The 13,727-nt window shown below is 36.5% G+C and overlaps 1 protein-coding gene across 5 annotated transcripts in view; it reads right to left on the reverse strand.

Annotated features, from left to right (window-relative positions):
* ZDHHC14 (zinc finger DHHC-type containing 14) overlaps positions 1-13,727 on the reverse strand; it is a 124,808-nt gene that overhangs the window by 19,253 nt on the left and 91,828 nt on the right. For 4 of the 5 annotated variants that reach the window (XM_026077086.1, XM_026077085.1, XM_026077084.1 and 1 more), the window contains 2 exons: positions 8,486-8,623; positions 3,654-3,702 (listed from right to left, as the gene is read on the reverse strand). In XM_026077086.1, coding sequence (XP_025932871.1) covers positions 3,654-3,702; positions 8,486-8,623 — 187 coding nt within the window. The remainder of the gene's footprint in view (positions 1-3,653; positions 3,703-8,485; positions 8,624-13,727) is intronic. The other variant, XM_026077087.1, reaches the window with a different exon arrangement.

Consider the following 13,727-nt stretch of genomic DNA (forward strand, 5'->3'; position numbering starts at 1 on the left):
TTTTGCTTTCAAACTACCTTTGTTTTCATTCTTTAAAAGAATGCCATAAAAAAGTAACTAGGCTTTCAAAGTGAGATTGGTATACTAGCAAAGTCAGTCAGCACTCATTGTTGCATATTTACTAAGTTTATATCATTCTTTTAACTCTAAAAATTCATCATCTCAGTGATAACACAATGAAGGTACTTCTAAACCTTTATACACTCAAGCACAAAGAGCAACTTCTTGTAGAAGACTTCCTGCCCATAGTTCTATTTTTTTAATAGATATTTATTTTTATTTACATACAATAGTCAGGAACTCAGAATATATCTGCTTCTAATGTTATTTTCTGCAATCCTTCAACAGTAAAATTTTTTCAGGGAACATGAATCAAGAGCAGAAAAGGCCTTGGTCCCTAGAAAAATTATCTAATAAATCAGTAAGAACAAGACAACAGGAAAAGAATAGGATAAAAATAATCTGTATGCCAACCATACACTAACCTTTAATGAAGACAGTTTCCAAGACAACAGCACCTCAAAATAATTCCATAACAGGGACACAGTCAGCCTTAAAACATACAAATAATACACTTATCACTGAACCTATCAACAGAAAAGAAATATGACAGCTGCACACCATTATATAGAGACATAGGCTGGAAAAAGCATGGATGGACCTAAGCATCCTAAAATATCCTAATATAAATTAACAGTCAAGAGTCTTATTTTGCAATCTGCTGTGATTTAAAGAATTGGGAAATGAATAAATTATCTCTATAATTCCCATTAACATCTACTTCACTCAAATTCAGAGTAGTTTAGAAAACAGAAAAGATCTGTCTGCATTCTAACCAAATCTGCTCCTACAGCAGCAGAACAACTGAAGAGCATTTCTCAGCAAGATGGTTACTGCTCTCTCTCATCTCCGCCACCAGCCACGAGGAGAGTCAAACCAGCACAAGATAGGAGCTCAGTCTCAGTTGGCCACACAACAGCCACAGCTAAAGCAAAGAGAAAGAGGGAGAATGGATATGGAAGTAGATTGTTGTCAGCAGGGGTTCAGAAGGTGTAAGAAAGAGGGAAACGGCCTGAAAACATCAGGCACAACCCAAGCTAATCCACCTAACTGGGCTTTGAGAAGCCAGAAGCCCTAAGATGACTACAGAAAAGCACTGTTTTGTGGAATCTACAGACCAAGACTAAGAGGAAGAACCACCAGACCCGAAAAGGGGAAGTCGAGGGGGAGAGGAGCTTCCTGGAGCCTCACTGTGTGACCGAGCACACCAGCAACAGGCTGTTCCTCATCACCATTACATTCAAGAGGGTTCTGAAAAGTGAGTTTCTCCCTCCATGCAGTAATGCCTACTGACAACGAAAGTGAATTCCTCAGACTTATATCAGTTCCCCACACCAAGATCCTAAAAGATCTTTAGAACAACAGGGGTTTTATGTCAGATTAGCCTGACTGAGCCCATTAATAACAAACAAATACAGAAAAAGCAATATATTCTCAATATAAAGTATAACTTATTAGCATAACACAACATAATATTGGTATCTCTTACAGGGTTGTTAGCAAGATACAAATGGCAATATTGTCTCTGTGCCTGAATAGACTGGCTTACCCCAAAGCAGAATTCCCAATACCATTTGGACAATTAAATTTTTTACTATTAGGAATTGTAACCAAGCTAACAAACCAGGCTGCTTCTGTAAGATGTGCTATTCAGTCTTTCAGATTTGCATGTCTCTGAATACAAATTATGAATAAGCAGTCTATTATTCCTGTACAAGGGACCCTGAAATGTGTAATCAGTTACCTTTTGATTTAAGCACAATTGAAAGCTATTCTCATTTTGAAAAAACTGGAAGACTAATCTTTGGTAAGAAGTGATTGTTACTGTTTTAACTGGAAGCTATTGTTGTGCTATTTAGAATAGTTTGTTTATGCTTTCCAAAATTATTTTTTACCCCCCCAAAAAAAATTCTCAACAGTTCCTTTGCTTAAAAAGGGTGTTTGCTTTACAACTCAGTGACTCTACCTGATGAACATATGTGAAAAAGTTGCATCTACAGAATTTGACATTTAGAAAGACAACCTAGAAAGAGAGGTGTGTCTTCATGCACAATACAGATGTAATTCTTTTAACAGGTTATTTATCATGAAAATGAAAAGATATTTTAGAGAATGGAACCTGCCCCTTTGAAATTGTTTGTGGCATACCTTCACAAACATTTTATCCTCCCTCCCCTCTTTTTGTTGAAGCTGTACAATCATTCTTTCCACTTATCTTCACTAGACAAGAAAGCGTTTTTAAATGGCATTAGGCTTCACAGACGATTGACAGAGTATGAGCAGTATAGAGCACTACATCCAGTTTTAAAACTGGCTACTGCCTTTTGATACATGAAGTACTTTTACAGAGCAACTCTGAAAGTGCACTGTATCAAGTAAGCAGATGTATCAATCTTTGTATTTGGAAAATGATAAAAAAACCAAACGGTATCTTCTCAGAGAACACAGAATCGGTGTATATTAAAAGAGCAAGGAAATAAGCCTTAAACACACAGTAACATTTCATTTTGAGATTTTAACAGGCAATAACACTTAGAATGAAATTTGCTGCTTCCTTCCACAGCAAGTATTTTCCTAGGAAAAAGTTCTCTTAAGTATATAAAATTTTCTGAAGTTCATACAGAAGCCTTCTCATGATTTCATTCCAAGTAATAACGAAGAATGACTGGGAACAGAGGAAAGTTGCTTCTTTTTAATCTTTTGTGGAAAAGAGCAAACTGTATGAGGTACAACAGCCAGAAGAAGTTGCTTTAGCACATGTATAGGAAAGAATTATTTTTATAGTAGCTTTGCGAGAGGTGCAAACTGCTTATACAGACACACCACTCAAAAGATATACATAAGGAGTAGGAAGCTTACAGTCTGTACAGTAATGTAAGCAGGAAATTAAATAGAAGTTATATCAGCTTCCCGTTTTTCCTTTATGCTAGCTGCTTTCAGATAGGACCAGGAATCCTGTTCCATTCTCGCTGAGCAGAGAAATATACAGAAAGCTGGTGTCAAGTAATAAAAGGAAAACTGAGTATTTACAGAATAGTAGTCCCTGTGTATGCATATGTATACTTTTATGTAATCTAACAGAAGTAGATACTTGAAAACATGACTTCTCTAAAACCAGTATATCAATTAAATCAACATTAAGAATACTTTCAAGTATTCAAACTCTTCAGAGGCAGCTTAAGATTTCAGTTTTTTCACAATCCACTTTTTGTATTCTGACAAGAGTCAGCTGTTTCAGATACTTTCTATAGTAAGAGCAGAATAATCATTCAATACATTAAATGAAACCATGGCATGAGTATAATGTGAGATATATTTATGAATTCCATCACAAATATATGGAACATATTTCCATCACACATGGAAAGTATAGACCTTTGTCACGAACACTGTGCTGCAAAAGAAAAACCCAGGCTAATCTTTTTCCTACCTCCAACATTTGGTGAGAAATCCTGTTGTGCAGGAAGTGAGAAAGTCATTAATTGATAAAAGTCCCAAATGCACATATCCAACAATAGCAAGCAACCAAAGAAAAATACATCTCAGATGTTATTATGCAACAAAAGCTACAATTTGTGTCAGTGAAAGGATATCTTGCAGGGCTGTCCTTCAGGGCATTGAGGAACCCTGTTTGTTGTGAACCTGTGGAAATAAAACCCAAATTACCAACTGAATATGATATTGAACTACAGGCTGTTTTCACCATAGTTCTCACACAATTAATATTTGAAGATCTACTGAATAATCGCAGAATATGTTTTACTAATGTGAATCTGAGATTATGTTAATCAGCAGCAACAACAACAAAAAAACATGGGTAAGTTATCAGGTCTAACATCTGCAGTATATTTTCTCAGTAATACCAGACTGATGCCTGCATATTTTCCCATGAGCAAGATCTCTGATTATGCCTGTTCTTTTTAGACCTAATATGGAAACAAAAAAAATATAAGCTATTTTTTCCCTGTTAAATATTATTTTTCAAAAGCAACTTTTGACTTGGAAAATTTATGAAATTTATACTATGAACCCAGATTCTCAGCTTTCCCTCCCTTATTCTGGAAGCAGCCAAAGTTCTCTAGACTATAATCATGCTTCTACTGCACCTGCATAGGTTTTTTTGTATAGGTGCTCGTTGCCTCTGGGTGAGCTGAGAATACCTGCTAGCTGAAACTAGCCCAAGAACAGCATGCCCCAACGAACCAGAGATGGAGAAGTGTCTACTTGGGTTCCACAACCATGACATATCCATCAAAAAGGGCAATTTGACAATTTGCAACAGATGAATTAGTCTGTAGAAACTGACTCTTAATGTTACATAAGGACAAGGCATACACAGCTTATATTTTATTCTATAATTTAAATGATTTAAATGCATCTGGTTGAAAGTATTTCAGCAAAATTTCCCCCCTTCTTAGCTGAATTCATCTGAACATTTTTAGGAAGAGAGAAAAATCTTGATAAACCAAGATATCTTTAAAAGAAAAAAAAAGAAAAAAGAAAGAAGGATGTATATATACTGTTTCTCTAGACTCACCTGGCCAATTTTACTGTTTGTCATTAAAAAGGGAAAAGTTACTTAGCTTATATTTCTGAGCCTTGAGACTTTCTTTCAGACTCTCATAACTGGCTCTTAGTCTCAAGGCACAAGACTAGTGCAACTTCCCCCTACCTTCTTACTATTTTCAAGATCTTTAATGGCAATGGCAGGAGGTAGGCATGATCTACATTCCCTACTGCTGGTTACACTCTTCCAATTCCCAATATATCAGAAGGGGAAGGTTCCTCATTGCAATACACAACTGAAATACTGATGCCTCAAATAAAGCTGAAAAACTATGAAGATAGACGATACTACTGAAAATGTATTAAGCTCGGGAAGTTGGAAGAAAGTCTTGCAAGACAACACCTTCAGAGTTATTTTAGCATCTTCAATAATACTGTGTGCAAAGATTCTTAATCATGGAGAGGGAAAATTTCAAAGGGATGCCCCAAAAGTAAGGCCACAGAAAACAAAAATTTAAGCTACATCTCATAAATCTTATCACCAATTATGCTCATCAGAAATTATAAAAATGCCAGCTAACATGATTCACTAAAAAAATAAATGAAATAGATTTCAACATTTTGTCTATATCAAGAGATATATAAAAGACAGAGAACAGGTTTCCTATGTAATCAACAAGAACAAAGTTAGAGAAGGAACTTCCCTCTTAAGATGAACTATATAGGATTTTGTTAATGTAAATGCCTACAAGTTACTATGACTATCCCTCAGCCCCTTCCTAAAGGGCTATTGTCAGATGACATTCAGTCAAACACAGGATATCGAGAATAAAACGTTGCTGATGGGAAAGTAATCCATCTTCATAAGAGCTAAGAACTGGATTTGGCTACGTCAGCAGAACTCTCTCTACAATCAAGAATTTTGCCAGGATTTGTGGAAATAGATACAATAGTTTTCTTTTCTCGCCCCTGGAAACGTTGGGAAAAATGCATCTCTTTTTAATACAGTCTCTTCCTATTGCCACATACAAATAATTGAGCAACTTCTTGTTCAAGTGAAAATCGCATGCACTCTCATATTGATAAAGCAACTGATTCAAAGGACACCTATCAGACAATTCACAGATCATTTAAGAAATTTCTTTGACAAAATATTCCACTACATAGGTGCAAGAACTTCCTGACTCTAGGGACAAAACACCTTTCAGAGATCAAGTTCTTTTGCAACTTCATGACACTTGTCTCCAGAATTTTCTTTGGAAAATCACTGTTCTTTTGTTCTTTTACAAACTTCAGTATCAAAAACCAGGATAGCATTAGTCTGGGATTTGGATATCATAGCTACCAGATGGGTTACAGTTCCCTGGACATGTTGTGAAGGTCTTCATGAAGTACAGGCTTCCAGAGGTTCTAGGTTCACAGAAGACTGTCTTCCTTTCAAACATAATGATTACAATGATATACAAATACAGAGGTATTTTTTACTGGTTGCAACAAGGTCTAACTCATCATGGGATGTGCACTGTGTGTGTGTTTTTTTTTTTTTTCTTCCCCCCCTCCATCAGTACGGTGTTATTTTGGCTAGGGAACTATTCACTATTCAGCTATTAAGTGATCTCATCTCCATCAAACTAATACTGCATTAGAGGACATCTTAGAAAGAAAAAAGAAAAGTATTGTCACAGTTGAATGACCTTCAAAATGCTGGACCAGAGTCCTAAGACTAAGAACTGAGACTTCTGTCCATAGATGTACTAACACAAAGTACTCTATGTCAATTGCAAAGATCCTTGCTTAACAGTTAGCAGCAGCTGAAGAACTTCAGGGCTGCAAAAGAGAACAAGAATGGCTGAGGATAAGTAACAGAAAGGTGAACAGAAGAGCTCCAGAAGCATGGTGGGCACAGAACGAGTGGAGCTGTGACCAACTAAGAAACCTTATTGCAGGGAATCTTTTTTGGTCACAGTCAAGAATACACTAGATAAATCTGAAAACTGAGCTTAAAATTCAGATGTAGCAAGCATCAGCAAGCAAACAGCTCAGGAATTCTTCAATGTTCATACCTGCTCCCATTGCCTTTGAGGACCAAACAATCCTTAGAACTGGGGAGGTTTTTCTGACTCATGCAAGGGAGAAAAAACTTCATAGCAAGAATGTTTTACAGCTGATCTACTTAGAAAAGTCAGCATTCAACATTTATTATCTGCAACACCTACACAATGCTAAAGCGTTTCTCAGCCACACAGAGACACAATCCATTTCTCCGATCTTTACCTAATTCTCATTTAGAATTAGATATGGACTTCTAATTGGTCAACGTCGTAAAGTTAAGACACACTGGATAAATTCACTTGACATACAGAACATGAAATACTAGCACAATTTCAGTAATTCAAATACTTAAAAGTGCAAAAAAAAAAAAAAAGCACTGTAGTCTTTGTGAAATAAAGATTAGCTTCAACAACAATAGCTTTGTCAGAGCAATTACCTTTTCAACTACTGAATTCTGGCAGGCAAGAGCAAGACCACAGTCAAAAACATGCCTCCTTCTTTGTAAATGTAAGAGTTGTGCATGTGTATGCTAAGGCATGTCCAAACAAATTTCAAGGATTTAAATATTAATAGCAAACATTCTCTTTCTAATAATTACTTTCTCCTTTTTAAAGGATATGTACATCTTTTCTCTGTTATTTCAACTAATATTAGAATTGCTGTATCTGGCAATGAGGATAACTTGTTGATCCAGACTCCCACAAAATTAAAGTGTCCCTAGCTCTAGACTCTATGTACTACATTTTCAAACTACAGGAGCACTGCGGAGTCCCCTTACCCTTCTTCTGCGAAGCACAAATAAGAGCAGGAGTTCTGCTTTTCATAATACAAATTTTCATCCCTGCACAGTAAGTAATTTAAGAAATTGAACATAATCTGGCATATGTTTTCTTAGATCATTTTTTAAGTGTTGTCATTATGAAGCTAGCTTTATAAATGTATTATAAAATGAATAAACTGGACGTAGTTGTTTCTATCAGGTTTCCATTGTAATAAGGAATATAAAGAAACACAAGATCATATTTCCAAAATGATTAAGAAAATACTGTTCAAGAGAATACCCTATGAAATCAGTGAAAAAGATATAGCATTCTTAAATTTCCTAATGAAAGTGGGTTAAAAAAACCCAGAATACACAAAAGGTCTTTGAAGACAGCTCATATAGTCTATCACCACAAACTGGAACAATAACAACATGCAGAAGCTAACACAATTTGTTATGTGTGTGGGAAAAAAAAAAAAGAAAAAAAACCCAAAAGAGCTTTGAAAAAACCCTCCTCAAACTCAATCCCAAATACAAATAAAAATCTGTCTCAAATTCATGATTATTCATCTTCCTACATTCACTACATTATAAACTGGTTATTTTCAGAATGTCTATGCAAATGAAAGTAATTTGTGTTAAGAATAAGGTTGAGGAAGATGTAAAACTAAACAGGAGAACAACAGAAGCTGTAAAATAGCTCAGATCTATTTGTTACTAAGTCACCTTTTTTGGATGGATGTCAAGTGACCAATGCTTACTGTCAAAAAAGCACACACAGTTTTTCTCTGGGAGAATGATACTATCTCTACACTTGGATGTAAAGTATGTGTGCTGCTTTTCCAAAACACTGTCCACAAAAGGACCCAAAAAATGAAGAAAATTAACATTATTAAGATAAAGCCTGTGCTGCACCAATGACTACCATGATCAGGGTCTGCTACAGACCAGAATGGGAGTCACTGGAGACTGTGACGCTTCAGAGAAAAGGCAAATAAATAAATAAATAAATAAACAAACCCTGAATGATCAAAAGATTAACTTAAAAATAAAAAACTCAAGCAAATGGCTACATACGTAATCTGATTTCACCAGCATACTTACGAAGGATGACGTGGGTGATAACGAATGCAAATATAAAGACTGTCAGAAAGGACAGAGATAAAATAAACATATAAAAAAATCTGTAGTTTCTTTTCCCCACACAGTTGCCTACCCAGGGACAGTGGTGATCAAACCGTTCTGAAATGAGAGGCAGAAGAAAAAAAATGGAAAACAATTAATAAAATGCTGCTTTATTTGAAAAAAGTTCTCTGAATACTATATTAGAACTCATGATTTAACTGGCATTTGAAAACTAGCCACAGAGAAATCTTATTTAGAAAAGAAAAAATAGAAAAAAAAGCAATATTTTTATGAAACCTTACAGCTTTTAAAGAAAAAGTATGGCTGAGGTGAGCTTCTGTTAAACTAACAGCATTACAATGATAAATTGCGCAGTCCGACCAATAAATGTATATTTTCCACTGTCACATGGAGCAGTACCAATTCAACTGTAAGGATCTTTTTTTCCAGTGACTTTTCTACTAAAAATTGGAGTTTTTGACACTGTTTTTTTTACATATTTCATGATCATACCTTTGAGGTTTATGCCCACCATCATATCATTCATCAATTATGACACATGAAATATTTCCACCCTCCCCCTTTTCTTTTAGTATTTTACTCAAAATATTATCCATTTCAGACCTCCTGTTTTTCCACTTAGAATTGACACTGCCATACAAAACTGTTCAAAGCAGTAAAACCAGTAACAAAAACCCATTTTCTTTGATTAAGATTCAGATCGCCTGGTAAAATCCATTTTCTCCTTTAGCTTTACAGGGTCTTCTAGGTGTTTTGGTTTTGCTTTTTAATAACCCGTTATATCCTGCAGGAATTTTGTGAAAACCACATGGTATAAATTGGTAGATGCCTGAAAACACTATTATCCTATGTACCACTCTGGGCTCCCTCTTTCTTTTCCTTACTAAACCGAACCCTTTCCCTTTATTTCTCTGAGAGATTAACTCATTCGTGAGACAGAAAAAGGCCAGGGCAGTTCAGAAACAAGTCTCCAGAACCTCAGGGAAATGCCCCAGCGCTGGCGAATGTCGCAGGCAAGACCTAACTCTGCTGCTTGTGCAGGGTCTGGGTCTCCCCACGCAGCCTGGAAGCTCCCAGTTCCAACACGCCAGTTAATGAGAACAGAATGATTGTCAGGAACCAAAACAGCATTTTGTAACTTTGCTTTGGAGAGATTACACTGACATAATAACAGAATTCTAAATTTTTAATCAAATCCAAGATCATAACATAAGACAGATGCTCTCATGCTGACTCCCTCTCACTCTCTGATCCTTGTCCAAATCTTGTTTTGTTTTCTCTGACTTTTATGCCTCCATTGACGTACGATATCAGTCTATTTGTAATTGCACAGGAAAGGCAAGCTATAAATTTGAAGTCCTTAAGCTCTATGTTAAAAAGGCACATCTGTTCAAACAGACTAGTTTATTTTAGCTATGGCTTTATGTTAAAGACCTACATGAGAGGTTTTCCTTGAAGGATGTGTTTAGGATTACCTTCATTAACAACAAAAAAAAGTCAAATCAACATACACTACAGATTTCTGAGTCCACTAGACTTTCAGGGTTGTTTTTTTTTAACCAGTTTTGCGTGACAGCTGTTTGAACCACATGTTTCTGCCATAAATCTGTTTCAAATTCCAACAGGGCTATTCAAGGTGAAGTTATTGAACTTTCTTAAGATAAGGCTTCAGAAATACTTTAATTTATTGAGTGCTGCTAAGAATACTAGGAATTAAGTACCTCAAGTACCTACAAGGGTGGGCACTATCGCCTTTACTTCAATGCAATACAGTGGTGTTCCCAAAGTAAGCAGACACTGCACGTGAACAGTGCTAATTTTTACATTTGTGCTTCTGAATGAGTTCTTAGGCTCTGATAAACACTTTATTTAATGGGTACCTAATGCAACACATGAGCAAGCAGTACCGCAAAGAAAAATAAAGTTATAAAGCCTTTTAAAAGCATAATCCTAAGGTACTTTTGTACCCTATGCTTCAGAAAAAAATTTCATGATGTGTCTTTGGAAGATGAATTTAACAAATACATATTAATTCTCTTCTATGCTGAAACAGTAGGAATCAACAAATTCTATTGACATAAATCTCAGTTTCTAGCCATGAAATGATATTCAGATATATGTAGATGGCTATATGATGGATTCAGATAAATGGAGACACACACACACACTCCGTACTGCAGACTGACTTGGTATTTTTAACCTACTTGCCACTCCCTTCCATTTCTGTCTTCAGACTTCCTTGGTAAATTGAAAGGCTCTGCTTTTACAATAAACACCTCACTAATCATTGCGAAGTTAAGCAACTATCTATGATGTTAATAAAGCAGAAATGGACAGAACACGCTAGTTGAATATAAAAAAAGTTTGTTACAGTGTTAAAATTGAACCAACTCTATTACAATGAGTATTATGAATGAATAAATTGGGCCTCATATTTCTCACAGACAGTCACAAAATCAACAGAATGGTTAAGGACAAAAGGGACATTTAGAGATCATCTAGCCCAACCTTTCTGCTCAAGCAGGGTCACCTAGAGCACATTGCACAGGATCGTGTCCAGGCGGGTTTTCAGGATGGAGACACCACAATCTCTCTGGGCAACCTGCACTCAGTCACCCTCACAGTAAATTTTTTTTCCTTAGATACAGATGAAATTTCCCATGTTTCAGTTTGCGGCCATTGCCTCTCATCCTGTCACTGGGCACCTCTGAAAAGAGTCTGGCTCTATCTTCTTTACACCCTCCCTTCAAATATTTATACACATTGATAAGATCCTTCTGGAGCCTTCTCTTCTGCAGGCTAAACAATACCAGCTCTACAGATACATAGCACTACAAATAATAAATAGCTCTAAAAATACAAAGGGTTGTGACATGTATGCTATATGCCACAGAACAGTACATTAAATAATAAGGGATTATTCTACTCAGCTGAACACAAACAAGTAAATGCAAGCTAAAGATAATAGCCACATAGTGTACACCAGACAAGACTCAAATTTCCTGATGCTTGAACTAATTGCCAAAGAGACAACAGGCACTCAAATAGCTGCTTGTGATTTTTTCTGGAAAAGTTTTTGACCTGTTCATTCAGCCTCTGAAAGGAGAAGGCGGAAAGATTCTTTCCACCAAATTACATAAAGATCCCTGGAAGGTCTAAAGAATCCTCTGGAATTCACAGCATTATTTTTTGGAAAGCAAGGGGACTTTGAACCTAAAAATACCTATGATCTTAGAGCTTGTGAACCATTCTGGTTAGCTATTAATGCAAGAGAAAACAGCCAATACTGGCAAAATGAGCAGACATATACTAAGCAGAAACTTCTAACACTATTAGGAAATATAAACTCTCTCTCTTAAGACTTGAGCTCTTTCTTCTTCCTTATAATAGCTTAATAAGTATTAATGAAGAAATAACAAAATATCTTAAGTTTCATCCTCAACATTCCAGAAACCTGCAAACTAAACAATCACCAGTTTGGAAAAGCAAGTTCTGCCCAACATCTTTGCTTGTTTTGGATAGTGCTGGAAGCAAAATTAAGATTTACCTTCATTGACAAATGTAAATACATTAATGATGAGAGAAGTTGGGAATTCTGGCCTAATGAACTGAAAATGCAGTGTAAGTATAAATGCAACTGACCTGCATTATGAAGAATCACAGACTGTCTGGAGTTTTGGTTTAAATTTATAGTGTATCCTACCACAGTTAATGTGATACTTGTGTCAAAGTTAATGCAAAAAACTTTGCAGCAAATGAGAGAATCAAAATATTGGCAATACAAACGGTTGTTGGTAAAAAGCATATTAGAACTGTTAATGTGGGAGGAAGAAGTTACAAGGCCTGGAAAGTTTGTCTGTGGAAGCATCCCAGGGACAGAGAAGTTATGACAGATCCTCCTCCTGCACTCTCACTTTCAAGCAAAATAAGGAAGGCATTTGCTTCAGGATGTGATTTGATGTTACAGCCATATCAACCTAACAACGGACTATTGCTGAAAAGGATGGTCCTGCTTCCCCCCTTTTAGCATCCTGTGAGCAGCCTCTTGCCTGTGTGTTTATGGCCCTCCTTCCTTGGGCCAAGACTGGTGTTCATTTTATTCCTTGGGGAGCTGGTTCAGGGAGCCAGAGTAACTGAAATCTAGGGTTAATTTTTTGCTGCTTAGTTCCGCAAACCAGCTCATCAAAATATCAAACACCAAAGCTGGCACAAAGTGCAGCAGTGAGAATACGCTGCCTGAGAAGAGATGAAATGACCCCGTCAGAGACAGCTACATGTTAATTCAGCTTAGTTGTAACACCAACTACACTACTGGTTAACACGTACCAGGAAATCCAGTTTTGACTAATCCTTCAGAGTCTGAGAACAAAAGCGGAAGTAAACAAAAAAGACCGAGAAAATACGTGAACAGTTTATAAGGTGAAGTATCAATGAAAAGAGGAGACTAGAAATGCTGCTGTAAAGACCACACAAAACCAAAGAGGTAAGAAACCTGAAGAGATGTCAGGAAACCTCCAATACTGATTATTTTACTAGTTTTTCCTAAGTCATCAATAACTTAGAATTTGGATAATAACTTCTGCATACAACCAGCACCTTTATACCCAAATCTAAGTGTGAGGTTTTACTGAGGCAATCTAACAGTCTATTGGCAGTGAAAAAAGATAGTCACAAGCTGACTCTCCTTCATCCTGCTTCCTTTTTTCCTTATCTAAGCTGTTGATGAGTCAGGTCAGTTAACTAACTGGCAGAGGAGGAAAAAAAAGAGGGAATTAAGGCTGCTCAGTGAGTAAGATGGGCTCACCAAGGGCTGTGTGAACCAGCACAAAGGAGAGAACCACACAAGTGGAAACAAAGGGGAGGAAGTTAGGAGGCTGTCCCTTTGGAAGCTGTAAGCTGCCAGCATGACTAAGTAGTCCCATTAAAACTCACCTAATAATATATGCTAACTGGATGACAGAAGAGCATACAAGTTATACCATACTTTAGATATTCCTCTTACTTTTTACCTACCCCTGAAACATTTACATTTGCAAACTTGCTTGAGAAACATTAACTGCTGGATATCTCAAATAAAACCAGAAATGAGAACAGTTCTTATTTTAATAAGCAATGGCACATTTGGGCTTTATAGATGCAGAGTGTTTCTTTAAAAGCCCCACTGAAACATGTTCCATGCTGCTCAGGACGGAAGAGTCAA

Source organism: Apteryx rowi, unplaced genomic scaffold (assembly GCF_003343035.1).
Source record: "Apteryx rowi isolate R43461 unplaced genomic scaffold, aptRow1 scaffold_448, whole genome shotgun sequence".
Taxonomy (NCBI): Eukaryota; Metazoa; Chordata; class Aves; order Apterygiformes; family Apterygidae; genus Apteryx; species Apteryx rowi.